The 25,440-nt window shown below is 42.0% G+C and overlaps 4 protein-coding genes across 6 annotated transcripts; 2 read left to right on the top strand and 2 right to left on the bottom strand.

Moving 5' to 3' along the window:
- The first annotated feature begins 2,119 nt into the window (after positions 1–2,119).
- Positions 2,120–6,272, top strand: LOC102713998 (CTD small phosphatase-like protein 2). The gene is made up of 6 exons (XM_006650835.2): positions 2,120–2,398; positions 2,710–2,834; positions 3,033–3,129; positions 3,351–3,785; positions 4,532–4,869; positions 5,621–6,272. Exons 1-6 carry the CDS (start codon positions 2,248–2,250, stop codon positions 5,813–5,815), a joined length of 1,341 nt encoding a protein of 446 aa, XP_006650898.1. The 5' UTR covers positions 2,120–2,247; the 3' UTR covers positions 5,816–6,272.
- A 204-nt stretch (positions 6,273–6,476) lies between these two features.
- On the top strand, positions 6,477–9,229 carry LOC102713726 (3-oxoacyl-[acyl-carrier-protein] reductase FabG). Of its 2 annotated transcripts, XM_006650834.3 has the most exons (4): positions 6,477–6,642; positions 6,706–6,902; positions 7,885–8,120; positions 8,711–9,228. In XM_006650834.3, exons 1-4 carry the CDS (start codon positions 6,545–6,547, stop codon positions 8,987–8,989), a joined length of 810 nt encoding a protein of 269 aa, XP_006650897.1. In that variant the 5' UTR covers positions 6,477–6,544; the 3' UTR covers positions 8,990–9,228. The 2 variants fall into 2 exon arrangements, with proteins under 2 accessions (XP_006650897.1, XP_015689711.1); XM_015834225.1 differs by having other exon boundaries at positions 6,477–6,902; positions 8,711–9,229.
- A 302-nt stretch (positions 9,230–9,531) lies between these two features.
- LOC102713454 (uncharacterized protein At4g15970-like) lies at positions 9,532–11,870 on the bottom strand. Of its 2 annotated transcripts, XM_015834987.1 has the most exons (4): positions 11,854–11,870; positions 11,296–11,744; positions 10,319–10,681; positions 9,532–10,219 (listed from the first exon to the last, which is right to left on the bottom strand). In XM_015834987.1, exons 2-4 carry the CDS (start codon positions 11,686–11,688, stop codon positions 9,740–9,742), a joined length of 1,236 nt encoding a protein of 411 aa, XP_015690473.1. In that variant the 5' UTR covers positions 11,689–11,744; positions 11,854–11,870; the 3' UTR covers positions 9,532–9,739. The 2 variants fall into 2 exon arrangements, with proteins under 2 accessions (XP_015690473.1, XP_006650896.1); XM_006650833.3 differs by lacking the exon at positions 11,854–11,870 and having other exon boundaries at positions 11,296–11,773.
- A 4,291-nt stretch (positions 11,871–16,161) lies between these two features.
- On the bottom strand, positions 16,162–20,480 carry LOC102706373 (uncharacterized protein At4g15970-like). The gene is made up of 3 exons (XM_040522770.1): positions 20,033–20,480; positions 17,552–17,926; positions 16,162–16,943 (listed from the first exon to the last, which is right to left on the bottom strand). Exons 1-3 carry the CDS (start codon positions 20,336–20,338, stop codon positions 16,458–16,460), a joined length of 1,167 nt encoding a protein of 388 aa, XP_040378704.1. The 5' UTR covers positions 20,339–20,480; the 3' UTR covers positions 16,162–16,457.
- Positions 20,481–25,440: the final 4,960 nt, after the last annotated feature.

The following is a 25,440-nucleotide window of genomic DNA, read 5'->3' as shown; positions in this document are numbered from 1 at the left end:
AAAGAAAAGAAAAAAAAAACAAAACATGCTCCTGACGAGCAGGAGCTCACGGTCTTTCGCTTACGAACTAAATGCACTACCAATGTGTTACATGCCACAACTTACTCAAGGTGGACCATTCGGGCAGACGGAAAACCGCATAGTGCGGGTGACGTGGGCGACGCGACCCGACCGGCTCACTCAAGAGAGACGGACGGACAATAGAAACACAATCAATTTTTATAATAGTAGATATAGCAAAAATGTGCGTATATTGCACCGATCAAGTTAATTTTAATTGTGTAAATTAAAATTAATTTTAAAATAAGTTTTAAAAATAAATTATGTGTCGAGTCAGAAATAGTGTGATCAACATACACTTGATCGGGAAGCGTCCATTGTACCAAGAAGCTTACATTTGATAATAGTAAATTGTGCTCAACATCGTAAAAAAATTAAATAAGATAGGTAATATTTCGACTATAAAGGAAGATGATGCACACTAAACGCTATTAGCAATTTTCAACCAAATTCTCCGAGTCTTGCACATTTTGCTTTGTTTATTTGATGCAAATATTAAATTTTAAATAGTGCATGTTGACGGTACTGAAAACATTTTAATTTCTATTTCTTTACAAATCTCCTTATTTTCTCTTTCCCTTTTCTATCATTTCTTCTTCGTTTCTTATTTCCTTTTCTTTTCTTCTTTTCTCCTCTCTTCTTTTCTCTGTACAAGTCGTTCTTCTCCTCATGCAATACTGGAAGGATGGACTGAAATCCCAATTAGATGGGAATTTTACGATTCAGTCAAAACATCTTCTTGGCTTGGTTTCTTTATAAAAAGTTGAAACAGGATCCTATTGCTATTTTGATTTTATTATTGTTAATTATATTTCTATTTAGATGTTTCTTTAAAAATTAATGATAGACGACGAAAGACCGCATGAGATTAGTATCTGAAAGCAGCTAAAAGAAAAGAAAAAGATGCGATGCGTGAGCAGCACTGCAGCTAAAAGGCCGTAGTCAGAACTGCAGCTAAAACAGAAGAAAAATTAAAGATATGGTATATATATACACACACTCTGCGATATAAAACTTTAAAATCAAATCCATATTTAAATTTAAAATTTAAAATTTAGCTTACAGGTATAAGCATATACGAAAATAGCAATGCGTGCAAAGAGTTTGTGTTCAGATGTTGAACCCCCTTTCCATTGTTGAAAGGCAAAAAAGTATGACAACTCCATGACCAAAAAAGAAAGAAAGAAAGAAAGAAAGAAAAACTGCTTGGTCCCAGCTCGCGTCATGTCGCGTGCTCGACGGCGAAGGCCTATGCATCTGGCCCATTGGGCCTTTATCATCAATGGGCCTTTTTCTCTCCGCGAGGCCCGCCTACACCGACAATGCAACGTGGGCCCATCTGACACGCTCGTAAAACCCAATTGGACTTCGGAGCTCCCTCCCCTCCCCCCCTCCCGCGATTCAAAATTTCCTCTCCTGCTTCGTCTCCGGCGGCCGCTCGCCCGCCTAGGGTTTCGCCTCCTCCTCCTCCTCCGCCGCCGCTACGCTCCTTCTTCCGGTACGCCTCCTTTCACCCCCGATGCGCTTCCTGCTTGGGTTTCTGGTAGTGCCGCTGGGTCTCCGGCGCCGATGACCAGCGGGCGGTCGCTTCCCCTCTTCCGTGTATGCGATTGGTGGCTGCCTTGAGCTGAGAGACGAGCCCTAGAGTAGCAGCGAACGCCAATACTGCGGATGCTCGTGCGGAGTGGGCGACTCATCCGTGTGTATGGCGTGGGAGCGTCCTGTGCTCCTGTGTACGATGGAGAATGCCAGATAAATTGAATTACCTAAGGCACGATGTGTGTGCCTTCATTTTCTTTTCTTTTTGACTACTTCAGTTTATATAGTTAGTCTACAAGTCAGTCCGCGAAGTTAAATTTCCAAAACAATATGGTTATAGTTGCTCTGCATTACATCCTAGCAAAAATGTGTTCCGTTCCTCTCTGATGTCCTCAAGTATTGTCGTCTCATCTTAACTTATCTGTGTTGTTATTTAAACAATTGATGTGTGATAATTGAAATGCAATTTCGTTCACTTTTTGTACTGCTTATAGCTAATTCCTTTGTTATCTTCCACTAGGCCAGCACCCTGAAAGTTGTGGAATAACCCTGAGCAATCTTCATCAAGGAAACAAGCTGTATAATCTGCTATTCTTGTTCTAGTACATCAATTGGCTGCTAATTAGGGTACTTCTTTCTTGATTGAAAATGTCAACAAGAAAAAAAGGCCTTGCAAGAAATGCCACTACTGAGCATATCAATCCCCAAAGCAACCGAAAATCAAGCAGATTAACTCAGGCTGCAGCTGCTGATCATAAAGTCAATGATCTGATTACTTCTTCCTCCAAAAAGCAGATTGGTAAAGTTTCCCCTACTGTTATGTACAAAGCTGTAGCCTATTTATAGGAGTGTATGATATGAAATAGTTAACTGCAAACTTCCGTAGGAGTGCTTTCTATCCAATTTGTATTGTTCTGCGATACTCTTTTTATCCAAACTGATACCTGATGTTTATGTGCCTTTTTTGTCCACTGCTTCAATTATGCTTGGCATCTTTTTGGAAAACTACCATTCAATTCTCCTTCATGTTGAGCTTTCTTGAAATTGGCCATGTGGCATCCACATAGATCTGTCTTGATTTGTTCCAAATATGAGTTGATACCTCTGCAGGTGGAGGCCTTCTGAGGAAAAATCGAGCTCTCAGGGGTGGGAAAAAAATGAATTCTGTTTGTGATTCTACCGGTACTGGAAATGATGTCACTGATGTATCAAGTGGCATTTTCCTCAATCACAAGGTATAGTTATTTCTGCTTGAAGTGAATTGCTTAGCTGGTTAGGAGTTGTCTATTTGTATTATCATACAGTGTGTTTTGATAAAAGCAAAAAAGGGAAGTAATATATTTTTTTTTCTGAAACCACCTCAATTTGACTCTTGCTTTCTTATCCTTTACTTACATGCTTATATATCTGATTGATCTTTTTTCTATTGCTAGCAATCTCATGAAAATGATGAAAACCGTTCATGTGATTCCATATTTTCTCCCGCTTTTCACAATCAGAAGGAAGATGTTACTGACTGCTTGAGCAAGGGTACCTTTTGAATATTACTCCACCTTCGCATTTACTCTGCATTCCAAGTGTCAGATTTGTGCTTCAATTTTGAACATGCATTTATCTAGAGAATTTTTTTTTTAAAAAAATGGTAATATTGTACACTGCATATTTACATGCACTCTGTGCATCTACTATGAATATTGACTGCATTGCTTCTACCATATGTGTTTTTCTAATACTCCATTTTCATTATGCAGGCTTAGAACACAAAGAAGTCACACATGAGCCTACTGCTCAGAATACCGAATACGCTGCCAATAGCATGACATGCAATGCTTTTGATGGTTTGAGCAAACACTCTTATGATATTCATATGCAATCGACATGTGGAAGCACATTGCTTGAAGATGATGAATTCAGTGAATTGGGTAGCCTTTCTCCTGAAGTGTCTGCTATATACCTTGCAATGCAGCACTCTAAGCTAGAGTGTATTGATGAACAAAGTCAAGATTCTACCTCAACAGATGGGTGTGCTGATCCTGACGAAACTGTAGAGCTTGATTATTTTGATCCATATGTCTTTATAAAATATTTGCCTGATTTATCTTTGGTTGTTCCCAAGTTTCGACCTGTTCTTCTTCCAAAGCAAACTCGGAGCTGTCCTAGAACTACCCTCGTCCTTGATCTTGATGGTAAGATATGATACACTTCATCTTGGATAGACTCTTGGTAAACTACTTTAATGGAATATGGATCATGTTTCTTCCTAAGTCAATAGTCTATGATTTGCTTGACAATAATAGAGCTCATGAGGCCTGACTTTTACACAGTTATAAGTTTATGCCAAAATGGATTGCAGATTGTTATTACGATCGTACTGCTGTAACTTATTTATCATCCTAGATATGACATAACTGTTGGAGTGTATAAAGTGAATTGCTCGTCTTTCCTTATCAGCCGGCTTTTAGGTGCAACTGGCCGGTGCATGCAATTTAACATGGTATCAGAGCCAGAGGTCTCGAGTTCGAGTCCTGGCTGGCGCACAATTAAATAAAATAATTGCAGCGCCCACTCCAATATTCTACGTTTGAGACTTGAGTGGGTCTCGCGTGAGAGGGAGTGTTCGAGTATATAAAGTGAATTGCCTGTCTTTCCCTATCAGCTTAGGCTTTTAGGTGCAACTGGCCGGTGCATGCAACTTAACAATAATTGTAAAGCCTGTTGCATACCTTTAGTAATTAGAGCAGTCACCCTATATGAGATGTGTGCACATCCTGTTGTCTTTGACTATATTCTGTCCGCTATGCATTTACTTGATCACGTGCAATCTCTCCTGTTGACTGTTGTTTGGTGTTAGCCTTAGCCATTACATGTAACCTATGTACCTTCCGTTATGTAGTCAATGTTAACCTACCATTATTGTTATGCTGTCGTGCAGAGACACTGGTGCATTCTACTCTTGAGCCCTGTGAAGATTATGACTTCACATTCCCAGTTCATTTTAATCTCAGAGAGCACACAATCTATGTGCGGTGCCGCCCATATCTGAAAGAGTTTTTGGAGACAGTAGCAAGCATGTTTGAGACAATGATTTTCACAGCTAGTCAGAGTATTTATGCAGAGCAGCTACTCAATATTCTTGATCCTAAAAGGAGATTTTTCCGTCATCGAGTTTACCGTGAGTCATGTCTCTATGTGGAGGGAAACTACTTAAAGGATCTATCAGTTCTAGGCCGTGACTTGTCTCATGTGGTCATCGTTGATAATTCACCACAGGTATGTGCAAAACCCATGCCCATTACTTTCTTTTTAAGAAAATACACATATCTTTCATTCCATAGATTTTTTTTTCTAAAGAAGTAGTGGGATGTTAAAGAAGATATAGTTTTCACTACTCTCTTAGTGCCGTTTAGCATTATAATTTATAATGTGTTTATAACGTTATATTGGGTGATAAGGCTACATATGTTAGCTCAAGAGGGTTTGATTCATAATTCAACATTCTAATAGTAGGAATGAACTTGAAGAAAAAGAAGAAAGTTTCTTTTGTTTATGTCTGTGTCTTCTCCTGTCTGTTTGGTAATAGAAAATCTTTCCACTGGGCTTGTCACCAATAGTTTCAGCCTCTCAGGTTTCAAAATCTTCAACTGTATTAACCCATGGAACACTCTGAGTTGGATACAGTACACCATTCTACCTTGCATTAGTACAGAAGTGCTTAAGTGAGGAACTTGCTAATTGGGCCTTATAATGAAGTCTCTTTGCAATGGACTTGTTGTGCACCTGAGCAGTAATACTTTGGGTGCAATTTAATTCATTCTTTCTTTGTAATGAAATTCTGTTAAGTTTATTATATTCATCTGGAGTAGCCTAAGTTTGTGGTAGCCTGGTTGGATTGTGATTTCTATGGTAGTAGCTATGATTTACCTCCTTTTTGGTCCTGTAAGTTCTGCAATCTACTAGCACTAGTACTAAGTAAGACGATTGAAGAGTATTAGTTGCTAATACATCTGTATCTTGCTTTCAGGCTTTTGGGTTCCAATTAGACAACGGTGTCCCGATTGAAAGTTGGTTTGATGATACTAATGACAAAGAGCTCCTAACATTACTACCGTTTTTGGAAAGTTTGGTCGGGGTGGAAGATGTCCGGCCACGTATTGCAAGGAAGTTTAACCTTCGTGAGAAGGTTGCTACTGCATCTTCTCTCTCAATGCATTTTTAAAAGAGAAATCATTTTTTGGGATGTAGAGAAATAAATTCAAGTGGCGACCGTTCTCTATAGAGAACGAAAATATGGGGAGTTGTGTGAATTGCTGGAAAGGACCCGAGGTGGTGAATTGTCTGTACCCTGTATCTTTGCTCTGGTTCAATCCAAATTCCAATGTTATTTGGACCCTAAAACCTTGTAAAATCTGCTCTGTTGTAATATTTATTTATACCGGACGAACCAGACATTCACTTGTTAGCGGTAAGGTAAAAAAACTCATGAGAGTTGGCATGGCCTACTTGTTGTGCGTTGCAGATAGAATTGCTCAGCACATAATCAATAGATTATCCTCATGGTCCAGTGAGTCTGTAATTGTAGAAAGCAATGTATCCTTGTACTCCAGTCTGTACTCGTCAAAAATAATGTTGCAGAAAGAATAAGGTGATCTGTCTAATTTTTCAGGTTGTTCATCCCCTAATACAGTATTGCCTTGTTCATTTACTGGCTCTATTGCAGAGATATTACTTGCCATCCTAATTTCATTTTTTTTGTTTGATCCCCAGGTGACGTGGTATTCTTTTTTACCACAGCTTATCTTTTCTTTTTTTAATTTTTTTGTAATTGTATTCATGTATAGAAATTGCCATTTCTTTTCCTGGTAGAAAATGATGCTGAACTTTCTACTAGCTCGTGTTGCACGTTGCCGTCACGCCAGTCTGAGGCGATAGGCCGGAAAGGGAGGGGATGGGGGACGGCGCCTACGCGAAGCGCGTGCTGCTCGCCTCCGCCGGCGACGACGTCTCGCGGGGGATCGCCTCCACCCTCGCCACCCATGGCTGCAGGTACGTAACCTACCTCGCCATCTCCGCTCTCTGTCTCTCTGATTCGTCTTTCGGCGTATGTAGGGTGGTTTTGGTCGGCGACGAGGGCGCCCTGGCTGGGACGGCGGAGGCGGCGCGGCGGTGTGCGGGCGGAGGAGGGGTCGCGGTGGTGGGGCTGGATCTCCACGCCTGCGACGAGGCGGCCGTCGACGCGGCGGTGGACACTGCGTGGCGCTGCTTCGACGGCCTGGATGCCATGGTGAATTGCTACTCCTACGAGGGTCGGTACACTAGTTCTGAATTTGCACATACTACGCTAATTGTTAATTGTTTCTTGATTCTTTGTATTTCCAAACAAAATTACCCCCATCGACTTCAATTCGCGTACTCAGGCTCTCAGGACCAAAACACTTTGCCATGCTCTCATGTTCAATTCCATTAGTCTGCTCAGTGCTCACCTAACTTTAGAGAAAATTACCTATCTGATCTTTCATGCATTGTTATCCATGTGAGTACCTAGTCCACAAAACCACTCTATTAGATAGATGTTCTTATCAGTGCTGGGATACAATTGAAAATGATCCAAGGAACTAGTGCTTGTATCCTGTATGTTGGTGTCCAAACCTAATCGCATTATAACACAATCGTAAGCCTTCTACCCCAAGGGAATGTCACTTTTATTCTCATATACAATTGCAGCCAATTTATTATCTTTCATATACAGATGTTTGCTTGATAAAATTGGCAGGTGAAGTGCAAAATTGCCTCTATATAAGTGAAGACGAGTTCCATTCGCGTAATTGTGACTGAGAAGCAAAAGTATTTGCCATGCGCACCATTAGCCTGCTCTCCTTGTTTTAGAGAAATTCCCCGTGTGTTCTTTCATAGATTACTATCCATGGGAGTGCGAGAAAAGAGGGCGATGCACTGAATCAGTCTGCGTTTTAGTAGTAGCTTCTTCTGTTCACCATCAATTGCACATGAATTTCTGAATGATCAAGTGAATTGGGTTTACTATGCAGCTCATATCACGTCCTAGGTACCTTTCTTAATTATCTTTGTCCATAAAACCAGTCTATTAGATAGATTAGAATGTCAGTAATAGGATACAATTGAAAGGATCAATGAATTATCCTTTATGCGTGTTCAGATTTAGCCACCATAGATAACACAATATTGAAACAGCTATTTTGTTCTCATATACAAGACATGGACAATTGCTATCTTTCAAATACAAATGTTTGCTTTTTCCCAAATGGGCAGGTGAAGTGCAAGATTGCCTAAATATAAGTGAAGATGAGTTCAAGAAGACCATGAAAGTGAATGTCATGACACCTTGGTTTCTAGTAAAGGCAATGGCAAAGCGGTTCCGGGACTCAGAATCCAGTTCTGGGGGGTCTTTTGTATTCGTAACTCAGATTATTGGTGCTGAAAGAGGATTATATCCTGGTGCTGCTGCATATGGCACAAGCTTAGGTGCTATTCACCAATTGGTCCGGGTAAGTCTTCTGTTCTAGTACTGCTAATTGCCTATTACTAGTATCGTTCTTCCTTCATCATTGTGCTCTAGTGTTGCCTTCTCTATGCTTAGTTCAAAGCCTGAAAAATGGTAAATTTGCAATGCTAATGAAATGAATAGATGCATAAATTTGGTCGGCGACGTTTTTCAGTTCAGAACTGACAGATAACTCCAGCAATTCTGAAATGAAAAATATTGCAACTGGCCAAATATCGCAAACACCCTTAAACGAATCAGAGCTCCATAAACAACACGTGTTTCCAAATTTACGTAGATTACTTCCGGTGCAGTTAACAATGGAATCTTTTGTTGATTTCGAGTACATGGGTGATTGTTTGGCTTTGGAAAAAGGCCTAAAGGTATATTTACAAAACAAAAAATAAGTTGCGAATAAAACAAATATATATGTGTTTTTAGCTATTTAAAAACAAATAATGAAAAGTAAACTACAATAAAAAATCTTAAAATCAACTCTAAATTTAATTATTTAAGATTGAAAATTTAAATTTTGGTTTATAAGTATAAATATAAACGAAAAGATAAGAGGACACATATTTGTTGTTTCTTCAGCTGTCAGCAATGGAGCTGGGCAAGCACAAGATCAGGGTGAACGCTGTCTGCCGCGGGCTGCACCTGGGCGACAGGTTCCCGGAGTCGGTAGGGAAGGAGAAGGCGGATAAGGCAACGAGGGAGGTGATGCCGCTGCGGCGATGGCTGGACCCGGACAAGGACCTGGCGTCCACGGTGCTGTACCTGGTCGGAGACGAGTCTCGGTACATGACGGGCAGCACCATCTACGTGGATGGCGCCCAGTCCATCGTGCGCCCGCGCATGCGCTCCTTCATGTAGATTCACCACCGTAACCAGCTTATTTATATGTACTGCTAGCCATTCCAATTACAAAGAAAGCTCCATTATGTGCTTCTGTTTATATGAACAGTACTAGTACTGTCTTGGTTAAATCAATATGACATCGCGCACAGTTATCAGTGCGAAACAAAACCGATTGGTTTTCGCTTGTAAATACTTCACAAAGAGCTATATTTTTATAGATATTTTAAAATGAGGAATTAAAATAATTCCATCGGCACGTGGGTCATGCACTGGTCCCGGAGAGAGTTTTGAGATCAAATATACTACCCGTCTTAGAAAAAAAGAATTTCTGGTTTTGTTGAACGTTTGACCATCTGTTTTATTTGCAAATTTTATTTAAAAAATATTTAAAAATTAAAAAAAATTAGTCATACGTAAAGTACTATTTATGTTTTATCATGTGGTAACAATAAAAACATTAATCATAAAAAAATTTCAAATAAAACGAAGAGTCAAAAATTTTAAAAAAGACACATAAATTCGTTTATTTTGATACGTAGACAATTTTGTTCGTGTTACTGTTTGGTTCTATCTTTCGGATGGATGTACGTCTTCTCATTCAATCATACCACGTCATCTTTACAACTAGAATGCTATTCATATCGATCATATCATCATATATTTTGCCCACCATGCATGCATATAAGTACTTATCTGTCATGTATACAGTAATACAACAAACAAAAAAAATTCACCCTGTGTGTGTAAATAAAGCTACCTAAAAAATCAATGGATGCATTTACCGGGGACGGTCCATCTGGCGTTGGGCTTGGCCCAGCGCGGCATGCTGGTGTAGTTCTTCCAGTCGTCAAGAACGCCTCGAAGGTCTCTGATCTTGGAGGCGAGGCCGATGCAGCAGTTGGCGTGCATGGTGCAGATCTTGCCGAGGTCCTTGCCGTAGCTGCAGAACCCGCCGACGAACGCCGTGTCCAGGTACTGCACCTTGAGCTTGAGCTTCCCGACGAGCCCCTTCTTGATGTGGTTGAACACCGGCTGCTCGTTCAGCCCCGGGTGCGAGCTCCGCGCCTCGTGCCACTCCCTGGTCATGGCGATCGTCCTCGCGCTCGGCTTCACGTAGAAGAAGCCCGTGTTGGGGAGGTTGTCGATGTTGTCCGGGTCGCCGAAGAAGACGTCGCTCGAGATCGCCATGTCCGCGTACACCGCCACGTGCTTGAACGGGTTCCTCAGCCACACGATGTCAACGTCCTGATCGATCCCAATATTCTCAATGGATTAGTCGAGCTCGAGCAGCTAGCAATTTCATGGCGGTGGCAGTGATCGAAGGAGAGATCGATTTGTGTGTACTGTGAAGAGGAAGTTGTAGCCGAGCTGGAGGACGCGGCGCTGGAGCTTGAGCTTGCTCCAGACGAGCTCGAGGTAGTCCTTGGAGGCGAAGAACTTCTCGGAGGCGAAGTCGATGCCGGGCATGGTGTAGAGGTAGCAGTGAGGGTGGACGGCGCGGCAGCGGGAGAGCGCCGTGGGGTCCATGGCGACGACGAGGACGTGGCGGAGGAGCTCCGCCGTGCCCTCGCCGACGCGGAAGCTCTCCAGGAAGAGGTCCAGCAGCGAGTTGGGCGCCGCGAACGCGTGGTTCACGCACGTGATGATCACCGTCCGGTCCTCCGTCGCCACCCGCGCCACCGCCGCCGCCAACCCCTTGAACTCTCCCTGCCATCGACATCGATTCCATCATCAATCATTTCTACCACGACTAAGATCACTTCTAAAACGAAATACTAATGATCAAATATTTTTCAAACGCGTAAAAGATTTACACGTTAATGATCAAATATTAACGGTAGAGAGCACCGTAACGATACAGAGCTTTTTGTTTGAGATCGATCCTACTACTTCTCTTGCCAATTTGTGTACATTTGCAACAATCACGAAAGATAATTAAGATCCAGATTAACAAATTAATTAACCTATCGCCTTCTTACAGTCAACATAGGAGTATCATGGAGGATTTTCTGAATTGTGATGAATTCAGTCAGCCAGCAATTTGTTGTTACATCTGGCGTATATCTTAACTTGTTTCTGCTTTCAGCAGAGACCCAAAAAGGTTATTTCGGTCCTACTGAGAAATCTGCCACCCTGTGTCTTGTTCTGATGCATTCTCTTGTTCGGTTAATCTGAACAGTTGAGTGGACAGTGTAATGAATTCAAGACGGTCAGACAAAAAAGTGAATAATTGCAGGGCACAAATTAATCAGATTACTGAGGTATCAACGAGAGAACATGCATCAACTGAATGAATTAATCCGGCAGATTAGTTGACTAACCTCTTCCTCAAGAACTGTACTGCTTGGAAGATGATGATCGGTTTGACGAGTTGTTGTAGATGCAGCAGCGGCAGGAGGAGCCTTGCTTGGCTTGGCAATGGGGACAGCAGCAGTAGTAGTACCAGCAGGAGTCGTCGGAGGCTTGCCGGTGATGTTAGCCTCTCCTCCGCCAGCGAGCACCGGCGCCGCCGTGCCATTACTATTGGCGCAGTGCAGCTGCACGACGTCTCTCGCCGAGCTGGAGAACTGCACCGGCGACCTGGCGGCGCGGCTGTAGTCCGGCGTCTGGTACTGGAAGAGCAGCACGACGGTGAGCGTGGCCACGGAGCCGAGCACGAAGGACGCCGCCTGCCGGCCCCTGGCCTCCGCGGTGGCCGCCACCTTGGGCACCATGGATCACGAGACGCTCGCTCGAGTGATGTGCACCACCGGCGGTCGGAATGCTAAAACTAATATAGATTAAGCTCTTCACTATACTACTATATAGTCTATAGCATGTGTGTATGTGTATACGTGGCGTAGATGTGGCAATCGATGGTTGCAGTTAACGAGGCGTACCTAGGTAGCTGCCTTGCCGTTTCCTTCCCTGAAATAGCTGCAACTCGTCGACGAATTCGAGCACTAGCTATCTTTGCGGTTACTGCTGCTTGCTGTAACTGACGCGAGAAATACTCCACTCTCGAATGGTTCATCGATCCATCCAAATTGTTGACATCACCTTCACTGGATTAGAATAGTTGAGGCTTTCGAAGCTTCGCTGCAGCATGCTCTTGTAACTAGCTAGTGTGACACTGCAAACGTATGGATCAAAAATTCTGAACTGAAGAATTAGTATAGTAGATTAGTAGTAGCTAGTGGTGCATACACAGGAGGAGTACGTATATTGAATTGTATATGTACTAATGGAGTATTATAATCGGGTGGTAAACTGGGTATCTAATGGAGCAGTAATGGTGTTTAATTTCGAAATATATATGCGAGGTGATCGATGAGTGGGCAAGCATGAAAGAATGCATGGGAGTGGTAACAACATAATTAAGGTAGCTAGTCGATCGATCGATCGGCCTGAGAGTGAGTGCCCGGAGGATGGGCGCACATGCTGGCGAAAATGCGTAGCGTGGGGGGACGCATCTCTTTTGACTCGCAAGCGAAAAAAAAAAAAACCATCATCTTCAGAATACATATATGGATCGATCGACTGAGGAGTAGCTAGCATGGCTACAAATTCAGTTTCAGCGTGATGGAGACGTTGCTTTCCCGGCTCGATCCGGACGGACCGGGCAGGCTGCCAGGTACTCACCTAAACAATCTAAATCAACCATCAGAAAATGTATTGTATTCTGTATATATATTTCAGACGTACTTACTCCGTCCAATATATAACTGTATTTGTATTTATAGATTTTCGGGTCCAACGTATAACTGCTTATCTTATTAAAACAATTATTAAAAAATTTAAAAATTAGTCATACATAAAGTATTATTCATATTTTATTATTTAATAACAATAAAAATAATAATCATATTTTTTTAATAAGATGAACTGAATATCAACAACACAAATATGCATTTATCGTGAGATGAATGTGTAATATATATTCATATGCATCCTTACATATTAGCAGCTGCCACTGCCAACTGCTGCTGGATCCATGCTACTGCTCATACTACAGTAAGTTAGTACAGCAGCTAGCGAATAAAGGGCAACACCAATTACGTCTCAAGTTCGTGCTCCTAAATAATTGATATGATCTTTCATGAATGGTGCTAGTAATAAACTAGTGATTCAGGCCGTGCAGGAGAATTCGGCAAATTCCTGAATAAACATCTTGTTCTGTCCAGAAATTCAGATCTGTTCACTGTTGTATCTCTGCAAGAGCAATCAACAGACTGACCATGGCATATGCTGGGAGTAGTAACCCCTTTGTTGGCCTTTTCTGAAACAGTAACTGTATTTCGGCTAACCTGTCAATTAGTGATGCGTTGTGATGATGTGACACCAACTGCTACGTGGCGTTATATTGCTGCAGCATCTCATATATATGAACAGTGTATATACCTATGGAAGCTTCTCACTGAAAATTAGCAGTAGCATTAACAAAATGCTGCACAGTAGTAGTAGTACTTTGGTTAAGTAGCTTCAAGTAGATCCATTGATTCCGCCGGTTTTAGAGAATCTTGTAGTAGTAATGGAGTAGCTGCTGCTGCTGCGAAGTGTGCCACGCATCATTGGTCATTCATGTTCATCTACCAACTAGCTCAACTTGTTAGGTTTCACCTGCACGCTACTTGTTCGGTCCATCTGCTACCTACTTAAGTATTGCTCAAGGTACTTGATCGATCGATGACTTAGCTTAATTAATTAATTAATTGGACGTGCCATTAATTACGCAGCATGATGGCTCATATATATTTTGCTGCCATTAGCTTAGCTAAGTCTAACTGCTGCGTCCACTGCGCTGACTACACGCATGCCATCTGCACAAGAAAAGAAAAAATCTAGCAATTCGTAGATACCGGTGGATGATCTGCAATTGGTATTTGAATTAGGGTTGATCTCTCCGTGTTCCTAACCAGCTGATCCTGACGCTTTGGCTTTAGCCTGAGGATTGTCTACTTGGTAAACTTAATTAGCCAATTAGAAAGATGACTAAAATGGAAGACCACACATATAGTCCTAGTTGGGAACTTGGGATCTGGATTGGGAAGACTTTTCAGAAAATTATTAATCGAATCGCTACCATTGGCCAGCAGCAGTGACTGCCTCGTATGGTCATTGTCGACTCATATACAATAAGTAACACCATCTATCATATTTAATTATGGTCATTGTCGACTCATATACAAAATTCACTGGAATGGCCGGATCACTGATAATGTCACATACACCAACTTTTTAGTAAGCATTTCATCAGCAGCAAACAAAGTGAGGTTAATTGGTTGCATCATGTGCCGAGATTTTAATTAAAGCACTCGAAACAAAAAGCATATGTGTGATGACAATGTTAAGTAGTACGCTTGTTATTTAAGACGTGGAGATGTTTTAAATAATGATAATCTAGCTAAGCATAACTGGTAAGACAGGCAGAATTTTTTTTTTCAAAGTAATAAGACATTAAGATGTTTATTCTTTGAGCTCCATTTGGCCATTCCTCTTTTCACTTTTACAAGAAAAAAACCAAAACGACATATTTGCAACGATAATAAGTGTGTAGGTTTGGCCATGTACATCTTAGAATTACAGATTTACAGATATCATAAGTGTTTTTAGTATGATGTATCACCTTGATAATTAGTTGAGTTCAATAAAACTATCATCAATATCTATTAAGAAATAGTACGTTTGCTCTTAACTTGTTCTAGAGTTAATTTTCTGTCAAGAGCCTTTTACCGGTAAAAACGACACTCCGTTCCCAGCGTAGCCGTTGTGTATCATTTTCAGGTCAATATTAAACTAAGATGAACATCATATCACATCCATGACCCATCTGACGATCGATTCAGTTAGGTGACCAATCGCTCCTCCCTTCAGCATGCTCCATTAGTCAGCACTGAACTTTTGCTTATAAACAGGGAAGCAATTTAATTCAGAAACTTACCTCGTTCATCATGCATCTAAGCAGTGACAGATTCGACCATGGCTACTCCTAGCAGCAGAGCAGGGCATGTGTCATGTAAGGTCCCCAGTTTTTAACAGTAGAGAGCAGCCGGCAGTGTGCATATATGCTGCATTTAAGGAAGAGTTAGGACCAGAGTAGTACTTGCTTAATTAATTAATCGCCCATCTATGGTCCATATGAAACGAAAGTACATCAAATTTAGGTGAAGGCATCGTCGCGATTAGTTGCATATATAGAATCAGAAAAATCAACAGTTGCAGCTGTCCTTCCCGTTCCTGCTGGAGAGCGATAGACAATCGGAATGGCCACTGACAATGGGTATTTCTATTGTCCAGAAACGACGAAACATGCAGCAGTTCAGAGTTTCAGACAGCTGCCAAGGATAAATGGGAGTTGCAACTGAAATGGAGTGGAGATTCTTAACTGAAACTGAGTATTGAATCCTCCAGCTATAATTAATTCCATCCGTGTTTTTTGGAAGAAGATGCATATGGCGTTCATAATTTTTTTTTCCGTGGAGTAATGTTTAGAATTAGACCCATGTTCTTGGTTTCTCCTGATGTCTACGTCCGAAATTCATCTCGCATCAATCGTCGGCGTCGTCGTGGACTCGTGGGCCGTCGCACGTAAATGGGCCGCTTGAGAGATGGTCGATAAACATAAATGGGCCTCAGGTGAGTACTAAGCCCATTATTGGGCCGCATGTAATCCAAAGCCAATTAAGGCCCATGTAATATGGGCCGTACGTAGGAATTCCTTTCCGGGCTAGGTAAAATGGGCCAGACGTAGGTTGACGTCGGCGTCACCGTCGTCGTCGTCGTCGTCTCCGTCGAGTTGTCCGACTCGACTTGACATTAGCATATCAATTCCATCTCTTGCGTATACATCACTGCGTATGTTGTTTTCAGACCTATAGGACTTCCTGAACTTATCTGAACTTTTTTGGCTACACCTGTGCTAACTGTCTTCTTTTTTTCTTTTGAAACGAGGAATCAAAAGCACCTACGAAATATAATACACAGCTGCAAAAAATTGAAACGAAAGACACACAAGCATGGGCAAAACGCCGACGAAAAGAACAAAGCACAACAGCAAACTCTACCCAAATTTTTGTGAATCTTAGCCTTTTAGTTGGCCCATGAAGCTGATTAGCTTAAACGAACTTTGGCCTGTAGTTAGCTTTTGCCTCGGCCACACTTTAGTCAAATTCATGCATAAATATCTTGAGATTCCTAACTTCAATCCGAAAAAGCTGCTCGAGTCCGGACACATGCTCGATACCAAGGTAACTGTTGCATTCTTTTTCTTTACAGAGAGGAGTCCAACGATACAAGCATGCTGCTAAAATGTACATATGGTATAAATAATATATATTTGATAATAATAACTTAGTAATAATATATATATATATTCCTAGCTTTAATATAACTAAACAAAAAGAATCGGTGCAACTAATTAATTCCTCCGCTCGATGATGCTTGCCTTGCGAAGAGAGAAGAGGAGAAAGAATCGGGCTAGCTCGGTCGGTCGGTCATCATTTCATCAATGGATGCAGATGCCGGGGAGGTTCCAGTGGAACTTGCCGGCGCGGCGGTCGTCGGGCGGCGCCGCCGTGTAGTTCCTCCAGACGTCGAGGACTCCCCGGAGGTCGTGCATCTTGGCGGCGAGGCCGACGCAGCAGTTGGCGTGGAGGGTGCAGATCTTGTTGAGGTCCTTGCTGAGCTGGCAGAAGCCGCTGATGTAGGTGGTGTCGAGGAACTGGATGGCCATGCCCAGCCTCGCCTGCTGCTCGTGCTTGATCAGGTTGAACACGTCCTGCTCGTGCTTCCCGAAGAACCGCCACCGCCCCTGCTGCCAGCTCCGGTAGAACTCCACCGTCTTGCTGTTCGACCGCACGAACAGGAAGCCGCCGTTGGGGAAGTTGCTCAGGCTGTAGGGGTCGCCGATGAACACGTCGCTGGAGATGGCGATGTCTGCCCCCATCGATATGTGCCTGAACGGGTCCCTGAACCACATCACGTCCACGTCCTGCAAAATGCAATCATGCATTTTAGCCATTGATTGATTAATACTGGTACTGGATTAGTATGCAATGCAAGAGTCATCTCGGCTAGCTGCTGCACCCAGATTTCTCAATCAGTCGCGGCGCCATCAGGCCAGGAAAACAGGGCACGCTTGTTGTGTCTGGTCCTTCTTGCTCAACGGAATCTTTCAGTTTCTCAAGTTCCGTTTCTTTTGGTCGTCTGTACGAGACAAGCCACAAGTTCCAACCGGGCCGACTCCCACATGATGAGACGAACGTGTCAAAGTCCAAACCAAACGGTCAGTCCGACTTTCTCTCCATCGGCTGCAACTATGCTGGCCCGTGGACATTTCTGAACATGACGCATATGTCAAACTGTAGTGCACGAGAGCTAAGCTAAGCTAGATGCTAGGCAAGCAGCCAAAGAAGAGAGTAGCAGCAGCCAATCCCCCAATCCAGCCAACTCAACCACCAATTCGATCCATATCAACAAACACACAAACACATTGCAGTGAAAATGACATGCAGATGAACATTTTGCAGTACAGTTATAGAGAATTGAAATGGAGTGTAAAAAGAATAAACTAGTGTAAATTAGGAGGCAGTGACTGACCGTGAAGAGGAAGTTATAGCCGAGCTCGAGGATGGTCTGCTGGAACCTGTTGCGGCCCCACATCATCTCGAGGTAGTCCTTGCTCATGAACATCTTCTCGGAGCGGTAGTCGACGCCGGTGGTGCGGAGGAAGTAGCAATGGCGGTGCACCGCCTGGCACCCCTCGTACGCCGCCGGGTCCATGGTCACGATCACCAGGTGCTCCAGCAGCCGCGCCACGCCGCCCTCGCCCATCCTGAAGCTCTCGAAGAACAGGTCCAGCAGCGACCCCGGCTTCGTCCACGCCGCGTTGATCTGCGTCATGATCACCGTCCGCTCCGCCGTCGCCGCCCGCTGGAGCACCTCCTCCAGGTCGCCGTACGGCGACGCCGGCGCCTGAAATGTGATTCAGGGTAGGAATGGTCAGGTTCAATCCATTTATCCGCTTGAAACTATCCATAATATGTCTCATTGAATTTAAAATGATGCACCTAAAATTTAACGTACCAAATGGTCCTAACCTTAATAACCTTAGGATCTATGGATCCTTTTAGCTGATGTGCGTACCCATTTTATTTATACTCATTTAACACGTATAAACTCATACCCATCTTTTTTTAAAAAAAGATACACATGATTAATTATTGGCTTCTGGTCACATCTCATGGTCAGTGCAAATACCTCCAAGCTTGGATTTTTGCTTCGTGCAGCGTGTTCGCAAGAAAAAGATCACTACAAAGCTAACTCCAAAATTTTGGATTTTGCTGCATGCATGTGACGAGTTGGTTCATCGGTTGCATCTGTGTGGCAATCAGCATTGGCTGACAGGTGGGTCCGTCTTTGTTTGGCGTGTATATCGATCAGCTCGCTCGGTCTATGGAATGGGTGGACGAGTTATGGGCAAGAACAGCATGCTACTCCTATCTTGGAGCAGACAAGCCACAGTCAATGCCATGCTGCAAGCTAGCCAATGAGCTCAAACCATTCTCTCATTTATTTTTGTACTTTTTTTTTACTTTTTGAAAGGATTTTTTTTCATTGTTGAAACAAACCATGCATTCTACTGTACAAGATCTGCTATCTCAGATGGTTGAACCAAGAATAGATTTTGGTTGTCAGTGAGAATACTTTTGCCTTGCACGAAAACCACCAGAGGCGTCATGGGCCGCACATCTATGGCCAATCATACACGGACCGTCCGATCGGGAGCGAGCCGGACTACTAGCCGTTCTCCGGTGACACGTGTACGGCGGCCGCTGCGACGGCCGGTGACACGCGTAGGCAAGTGGCAGCAGCCGGCAGTAAAACCTGTGGGACCCACGCCGACAGCAGCTAGAGCTAAACACGATGAGTCATCAACTTATCTTTTAAATTTTTACTATCATTTCAGTTACATGTGGAGAGGAGGGGAAGCTGTCAAGGGTGATGATGCCTTACCATTTTATACTGTAAATTTCACTTCATATTTTTGAGGTCTATAAGTTAAAATTTAATTTTAAAATTAACTTGTTTGATTTTTTATCGAAACTCATTTGCTAACTGATCACTAAGAATACGTTTATAAATAATTTTATTTATAAATTATTTTTTTACAATATACTACCTCCGTCTTGAAATAAGATATTTTTTTACTGTTCGTCTTATTTAAAATATTTTTACGATTAATATTTTTATTCTTACTAGATGATAAAACATTAATAATACTTTATGCGTGACTAATCTTTTTAAGTTTTTTTACAAATTTTTTAAATAAGACAAATAGCTAAACGTCGGACACGAAAAAACGAAAAATGATATTACGGGACAGAGGTAGTAGATACTAGATGACCCCTCTGTATGAAAAAATATAGTAGTAAATCTATAAAAAAAATTGAGTAGCAAATTGTAAAAGCCACTAGGATTTTTAATGGCGGTGGCTGATGAGGTGTTTACATGGGGAGAGGAGAAAGACAAAAGTGGTTGGGAGAGAGAAGCTGGGAGGAAGAAAGCAGGAGTCCACGGCGACGGCAAGCATGAGCCTAGAGCCCGGAGCTGGCCGGACGCCGACCGTGTCTTTCTTTGTCTAATCTAGACTGACTAGCCAGTAGGCGAATAAACTATTGCGATTATGGTAAGCTAATCACGCGGGGTTTTGGTTAACCGGTCGGCGTCAGGCTACGTAACTTGTTCAAAGAGGATTCCTCCCCGTTGCTTTTTTTTTGTTATTTATTGCTGATTGAAGCAGCATGTAAATTGGCATCTCTGATCTTTTTATTTGCTTATTAAAAGGTTAATTCTTTTGATTTTTTTTCACTGTTCTTAAAAAAAATGGATTTGTTAGCTTCAGGGTTCAGGCTGGTAGAAACATCAGATGGGGGGAAAAGTTTTTTTTTTTTACCATCAGTGATGATCAAGTTGAAATCTTAAGAAATGGTATTGGTGCCAATCAATTCGCAGATAATCTGAAAGGCGATTGATTTGATTTGAAGCAAGAACAGAAGAAAAAAAAAGGCAAATACATACCTGGACGGGGGCGGGAGCCGGAGCGGCGACGACGGTGACGTTGGGCGCGTCCGCCAGCTGCTGCGAGTCGTTGGCGTCGGCGGCGGCGACCTCCTGCAACGGGAGTGGCAGCGGCGCGGCGTCCTCGGAGCCGCTCCTCCAGGCGGCGATGTCGGCGAGGCGGCGGCCCGGGCTGGCCGACATGACGAAGAGGATGCAGACGGTGGCCATGGCGGCGCCCAGCACGAACGACACCAGCGGGCTAATGCTGCTGCTGCCGCCGCCGCCGGTCGCCTCCCCGCCCTTCATCTTGCCGCCGCCCAGCATCGATCAAAGCACCCGCTCCGTTGATGATGTGACAAGTTTCTTTCTTTCTCTCTCAAAGAGAGGTTCTTGGCAGGATGGAAGAGGAAGAAGGGGGAAGAAAGGCAGGGCCTTTGTGAGAAGAAAGGAAGAAGCAGTGAGACGGGGGTATTTGATGGAGGAGCAGGAGGCTGCTGAGGTAGGCGAAGACCGGAAAAAGGAGATTAACGGCCGTGATGGTGGTGGCTTAGGAGACAGATCATCATCATCATCAGCTTAATCCTCCCACTGATTGATGATGGACAGATGGATGGATGGATTCATGGACTAGTGACGTGTGAATTTGCTGTGATTAGCTCTGCTTCGGCCTGACAGGCTTGAGGTTTCAAAGTCGCAACACGGACACGCTTTTACGCCACATGGTGATTGTTCTGTGGGTTTACGAAAGGACAAACAATATATTTATAAATAAAAATTATATATATCTTTAGTCGTAATGCTATAAATAAATTATAGTAAAAAACTCTAATAACTTTAAATTTGAAATTCAAATCTTAGTTTATAACACAAGTATAAAAAAACACCGGTGCTTTTTCAATATTAAGGGTTTTTTCGGATCACGAGAATTTTATTGGAATTTCAGAGGAATCAGTTCAATTCCTGTAAAATTTCTCTAAACCGAAGAGGGCTTAAATGTAGAGTTAATTTTATAGTTTTTTCACCATGGTTTATTTCTCAAAAACCTTTATAGATAAAAACACGTATACAAAAGTTTATAAATTATTTTCTGTTTTCAATTATACGTATACTCCTTTGCTTTTCTTTTCTTTGGTGCTGGAGGGGAGGCTTGGCTGGCGGTCAGGCTGTGTTGTGTTGTTGGTGCCGACCCATTCGCTTGGGTTTTTGTTTTTCTTTAGGCGGACCTGATGCATTCAACTTAAACCGTGGAGAGATAGACAGAATGAACTCCGGTATTCGCTCGCTGCATGCATCCCTGCCATTAATGGTTTTTTTTGTTGTTGTTGTGTAGTATAGTACTTTACTTGTACAGTTGTACTTGACATTGTGTACGCGGCTTTGTAGTTGGAGGTGATTTTTATATGCAGAGGGCTAATATTAATTATAATTACCAGTACAAATATTTTTTTTACAATTTTTGAAATCCATATGTACTAATTCCTCCACTAGAAATGTGTTGATATCATCTCTCCTTTTACGAGCTTTCCTCCCACTGTGTAAAAAATAACACTTGTTTCCTTCTCGTGTGCTTATGCTTATAAGTTAAATATATAAGTTTTGTTTATAATTTTTTTTGCAAAACATTCACCCCATAAGGTTCCACATGCAGGAAAAAACCCCTGTGAAAATCAAACGTTGTAGTGTTGTACTACTAATTGCTACGAGTTTGAGTTCAAATGGATTCATGCTTTGCATATTATCGCTAGTTAGTTTGCGTACAAACGACCGGCACATGCTATATGACGGTATGGGTCGTAAACACTGCCAATCATTTCGCCCTGTTTGAGTCTTACAAAATAACAAACATTCACTGTCGTCGCATGTAGGAGAAACCGATGGTAATTCCAACTCGCAACGCATGAGAGTTGATTAAATATTGGGTGAAGGATTTCCCTACACAATTGAGTGAGACATATAGGGTGGTGTTATTTTGAACCAGATTATTTATCAGTTTTATGCAACTGTTTTTCAAATTACTAAAATGTGTATTTTTTATAAAATGTTTCTATCTTGAAGTTAATCATCTTATTTTTAAAGTAAATTTTAATTTTACACTAGTAATTTTATCCTACATACTATCTATAAAAAAGTCAAAAAACTTTCATCTTTTACTAAAGAAAACAACATGGCCATTATGCCAGCAACGTGCCAACGTTTAGTACTCTGGCAGCTATGTCAGATGTCTGATCGCCATCGGTCACCAGTTCGCCACCGCTTTGTTTCCCCCTCTAGATCGATCGAAAGAAAAGTCGCGTGTGCTTTGCTAGCGAAATGGTGCTGCACTTGCCGTGTTAGGTTAGCTTATGTGTAAGTCGCAGCAAAGCTGTTGCCATCGATGAGCTAGCTAAACTCACCTAGCTCGATCGCGCCACCACCACTAAAGCGTCTATCGATCGTTCGCCAGTTGCACGGCTGCACTTTCAGAGTTTCAGATAAAAATTCAGAGAGGAACCCATCTCTGCTGACCCAGCTGCTCCTTTTCTTGACAAAACAGACTCCTTGTTCACAGTTAAGTCGAACTGTTTTGCAGCTAAATTTTGCATGTAATTTTTCTTTTTTTTTTTGTTCTGAAGATTGTTAATCTAATGAGGCAAGCAAGTAAGCACCAACTTCTGTCACATTCTCTGTCTAAACGAATTGGAGACTAGGCATCTAAGGTCTTGTTTAGTTCCTAATTTTTTCTTCTAAAAACATCACATCGAATTTTTTGACATCTAAATAAAGCATTAAACATAGATGAACCAAAAAACTAATTGTACAGTTATGAGAGAAATCTTAAGACGAATCTTTTAAGTCTAATTAGCACATGATTAGCCATAAGTGCTGCAGTAACCAACATATACTAATGACGGATTAATTATGCTCAAAAGATTCATCTCGCGGTTTCTAGGCTAGCCATGAAATTCGTTTTTTCATTCGTGTCAAAAACTCCTTCCAACATCTGGTTAAATATTTGGCTTGATATTTCTTCCAAAAATTTTCTAAGTAAAGATAGCGTGAGCCCTTCATTCTGCCGCCAATTTCGGGGTCTCATGCAAAGCTTTGAATTGGAGTAGTAATAACTGAACAAGGAACATGTATGATGGCGATTTGTCGGTGCTAGGATTTTGGTATTAACACTGTTAATGTGAAGCCCAGCAGAAGGATTGTTTTTTCCAAGCTCTCAATCTGCTTTTGAAGTCTTGCATGCTCTTGGTTGCAACTACCATCCATCAATAGCTTTGGCCGATACTACTACTTTTATGTGTTTCTGTCAGATCAGGCTATGCGCAACAGTGCAAGTGTTCTTCTCAACTGCTCAAAAAGCCAATGCAGGAAAAACCTTTTTTAGGTGCAGACATATATGCAGTAAACTTTTTTTTTGTGACAATGTAGTAATTAAATTAACTCTTCCTATGGTTTATCCATCTTCCTGTAGATGGACGTCTCTATTACACGCCTAAATACATCTTTGACCAACTGTTCTTCACAGCTTCTAATCATTTTGTTATCTGCATGGAATTTAGCAGCATATGCAACACATATTCTGTTAACCAATCAAGTCAGGTTCCTGTCCTGATCATGTGTGATTCATGGGTCGAAATGTCTAATAGATCTGTGGCCTGGTTGACTGATTGTTTTGCCTAACCATATGAGATCGATTGCCATGGTTGATTATTCATCCAGCATTATGGCTCAAGCTGCTTGCCAAACCTTAGGCGCAGCCATGGATGCATGTATACGCACGCTTGCGTTTTTTTTTTTCTGTCGTTGAATTTTAACATTAGCACCAAACTGTCTGCTTCTTTTCGTAGCCGTACGAGTCTAGCAATACTCTGAAGAAGAGAACAAGACTCACCAAACACAGAGTGCACCGTAAATCACGCTGGAAATGCTGCATTTGCAAGCCATTCTTATCTAGGTGATGAGATTATGCATGCTCCTAGTAGGTTTATGGTTTATGGCCTGACAGAGTTAATTAAATATTTAAATTGATTGGAAACAACAGATGTTAGGACGATTACTGTGTTGGAACTTTCCTGGGGTGACCTCATACTTGCAAGCAGACATAAGGCTGGCAGAACTTGACTAGTTATTAGTTGGATTCTGCAGCCTGCACATATATAATATTATATAGTTAAGCAGAGAACATTATATTGTTATGTACTGAATAAATGAACTAGAGGTTCAGTATTAACGCATCCATGATTACGACATGGACAAGGATTAATTTATTCATAGATTCTTGCTACGATACGAGCTAACATGCGCCCAAATGAAAGTGAAATAAAAAGGAGGAAGTTTGATTGCTGAACACCAGAGATGATACATATGTAGCCGTTTGCACATGGCTTGCCAAAATTCAGGACAGTTGGAGGCCCTGCGTTTGTCTAGAGAGTATAATATTTGGAAATCTTTGCTGTTTAATACTAAACCAGCTCTGCATAGCTATATGAAAAAGGATGATCAGGTAACCTGCTATGCAGGGGACCTCACAGGAGAAGACATCAGTGGAGAGGTTGCTGTTTAGGTCCATAATAATGCCACATCTGTATTGTTGTGTTAGGCTAATGCCATGCAACTCAGCCTAACTAGGATGGAAATTATTGCAGGTGAAGCATGCATAATTAAGCATGTATGTGGTACTACAAAACATAAGCAATCCATCACCACAAGACTAGAATACTCACTGTTCTTTTTCAGAGCAGATAGCAATGCTCCATTGGAAAAGGCAGTATGACATTTATGTCTGAGAACCCTCTTGCTGAAAAGGATCAAACCAGCATCAGGAGCAGGTAATGTGCTTGTGCTTGAGGTGGTAACACGTCTCCTAAACCCCCGGTATCATTTTGCAGTAGGGCAACGCTTCGGTGCATATTACTTATAGTATAATACTGTTAGTAGAACTAATCTCGCCTATCGATTTAAAAGGGTATTGTTTTAAAAGGGTATTGTTGTACTTTGATTAATATTTGATTTGTATTTATTATTATTTTTATCACATTATGCACGGATAAAAAAAACCCAGCAAGACCCACTTACTGTCACAGTAAAAAAAACGATATTGTCCTCTCAAAATTCTACTACACCTAAAATTATTGTTAGTATAATTTAATCACAACCGTCCAACAAAATTAGATCAGCGGTCTAAATTAAATTATACTACAAGTAATATGCATCGGAGTTGGCCTCTTTGCAGTAATTATAATTAAGGAGATGCCCAATAATCAATCATGTTTCCTTCAGCCGCAGGGCACCACATGCTCTGCTGTTGCTGTCTACCGATTTAACAAGTCAAAAGGCAGAAAAAAGAGGAGATGAAGCTAGGAGCAGCAGCAGTAGTTTAAACAAGAAGAAAGGGCGCAAAGAAACGCGGCGTTCTAGCTGCCTGACGAGTATAGAGAGGA

This window comes from Oryza brachyantha, chromosome 3, assembly GCF_000231095.2.
Source record: "Oryza brachyantha chromosome 3, ObraRS2, whole genome shotgun sequence".
Taxonomy (NCBI): domain Eukaryota; kingdom Viridiplantae; phylum Streptophyta; class Magnoliopsida; order Poales; family Poaceae; genus Oryza; species Oryza brachyantha.
This window is presented reverse-complemented; position numbering and strand designations above follow the sequence as displayed.

What these genes read in the sequence shown, in the direction of transcription:
- LOC102713454 (XM_015834987.1), bottom strand. Translation starts at nt 11,688, where the DNA reads ATGGTGCCCAAGGTGGCGGCCACCGCGGAGGCCAGGGGCCGGCAGGCG. An exon ending in GTACAGTTCTTGAGGAAGAG is followed by an intron (nt 10,682 to 11,295) that starts GTTAGTCAACTA and finishes TGTCGATGGCAG; the next exon opens with GGAGAGTTCAAGGGGTTGGC. An exon ending in GCTACAACTTCCTCTTCACA is followed by an intron (nt 10,220 to 10,318) that starts GTACACACAAAT and finishes GGGATCGATCAG; the next exon opens with GACGTTGACATCGTGTGGCT.
- LOC102713726 (XM_015834225.1), top strand. Translation starts at nt 6,545, where the DNA reads ATGGGGGACGGCGCCTACGCGAAGCGCGTGCTGCTCGCCTCCGCCGGC. An exon ending in GAATTGCTACTCCTACGAGG is followed by an intron (nt 6,903 to 7,884) that starts GTCGGTACACTA and finishes CCAAATGGGCAG; the next exon opens with GTGAAGTGCAAGATTGCCTA. An exon ending in CTATTCACCAATTGGTCCGG is followed by an intron (nt 8,121 to 8,710) that starts GTAAGTCTTCTG and finishes TTGTTTCTTCAG; the next exon opens with CTGTCAGCAATGGAGCTGGG.
- LOC102706373 (XM_040522770.1), bottom strand. Translation starts at nt 20,338, where the DNA reads ATGCTGGGCGGCGGCAAGATGAAGGGCGGGGAGGCGACCGGCGGCGGC. An exon ending in CGGCTCCCGCCCCCGTCCAG is followed by an intron (nt 17,927 to 20,032) that starts GTATGTATTTGC and finishes ATCACATTTCAG; the next exon opens with GCGCCGGCGTCGCCGTACGG. An exon ending in GCTATAACTTCCTCTTCACG is followed by an intron (nt 16,944 to 17,551) that starts GTCAGTCACTGC and finishes TGCATTTTGCAG; the next exon opens with GACGTGGACGTGATGTGGTT.
- LOC102713998 (XM_006650835.2), top strand. Translation starts at nt 2,248, where the DNA reads ATGTCAACAAGAAAAAAAGGCCTTGCAAGAAATGCCACTACTGAGCAT. An exon ending in CCTCGTCCTTGATCTTGATG is followed by an intron (nt 3,786 to 4,531) that starts GTAAGATATGAT and finishes GCTGTCGTGCAG; the next exon opens with AGACACTGGTGCATTCTACT. An exon ending in TCGTTGATAATTCACCACAG is followed by an intron (nt 4,870 to 5,620) that starts GTATGTGCAAAA and finishes TCTTGCTTTCAG; the next exon opens with GCTTTTGGGTTCCAATTAGA.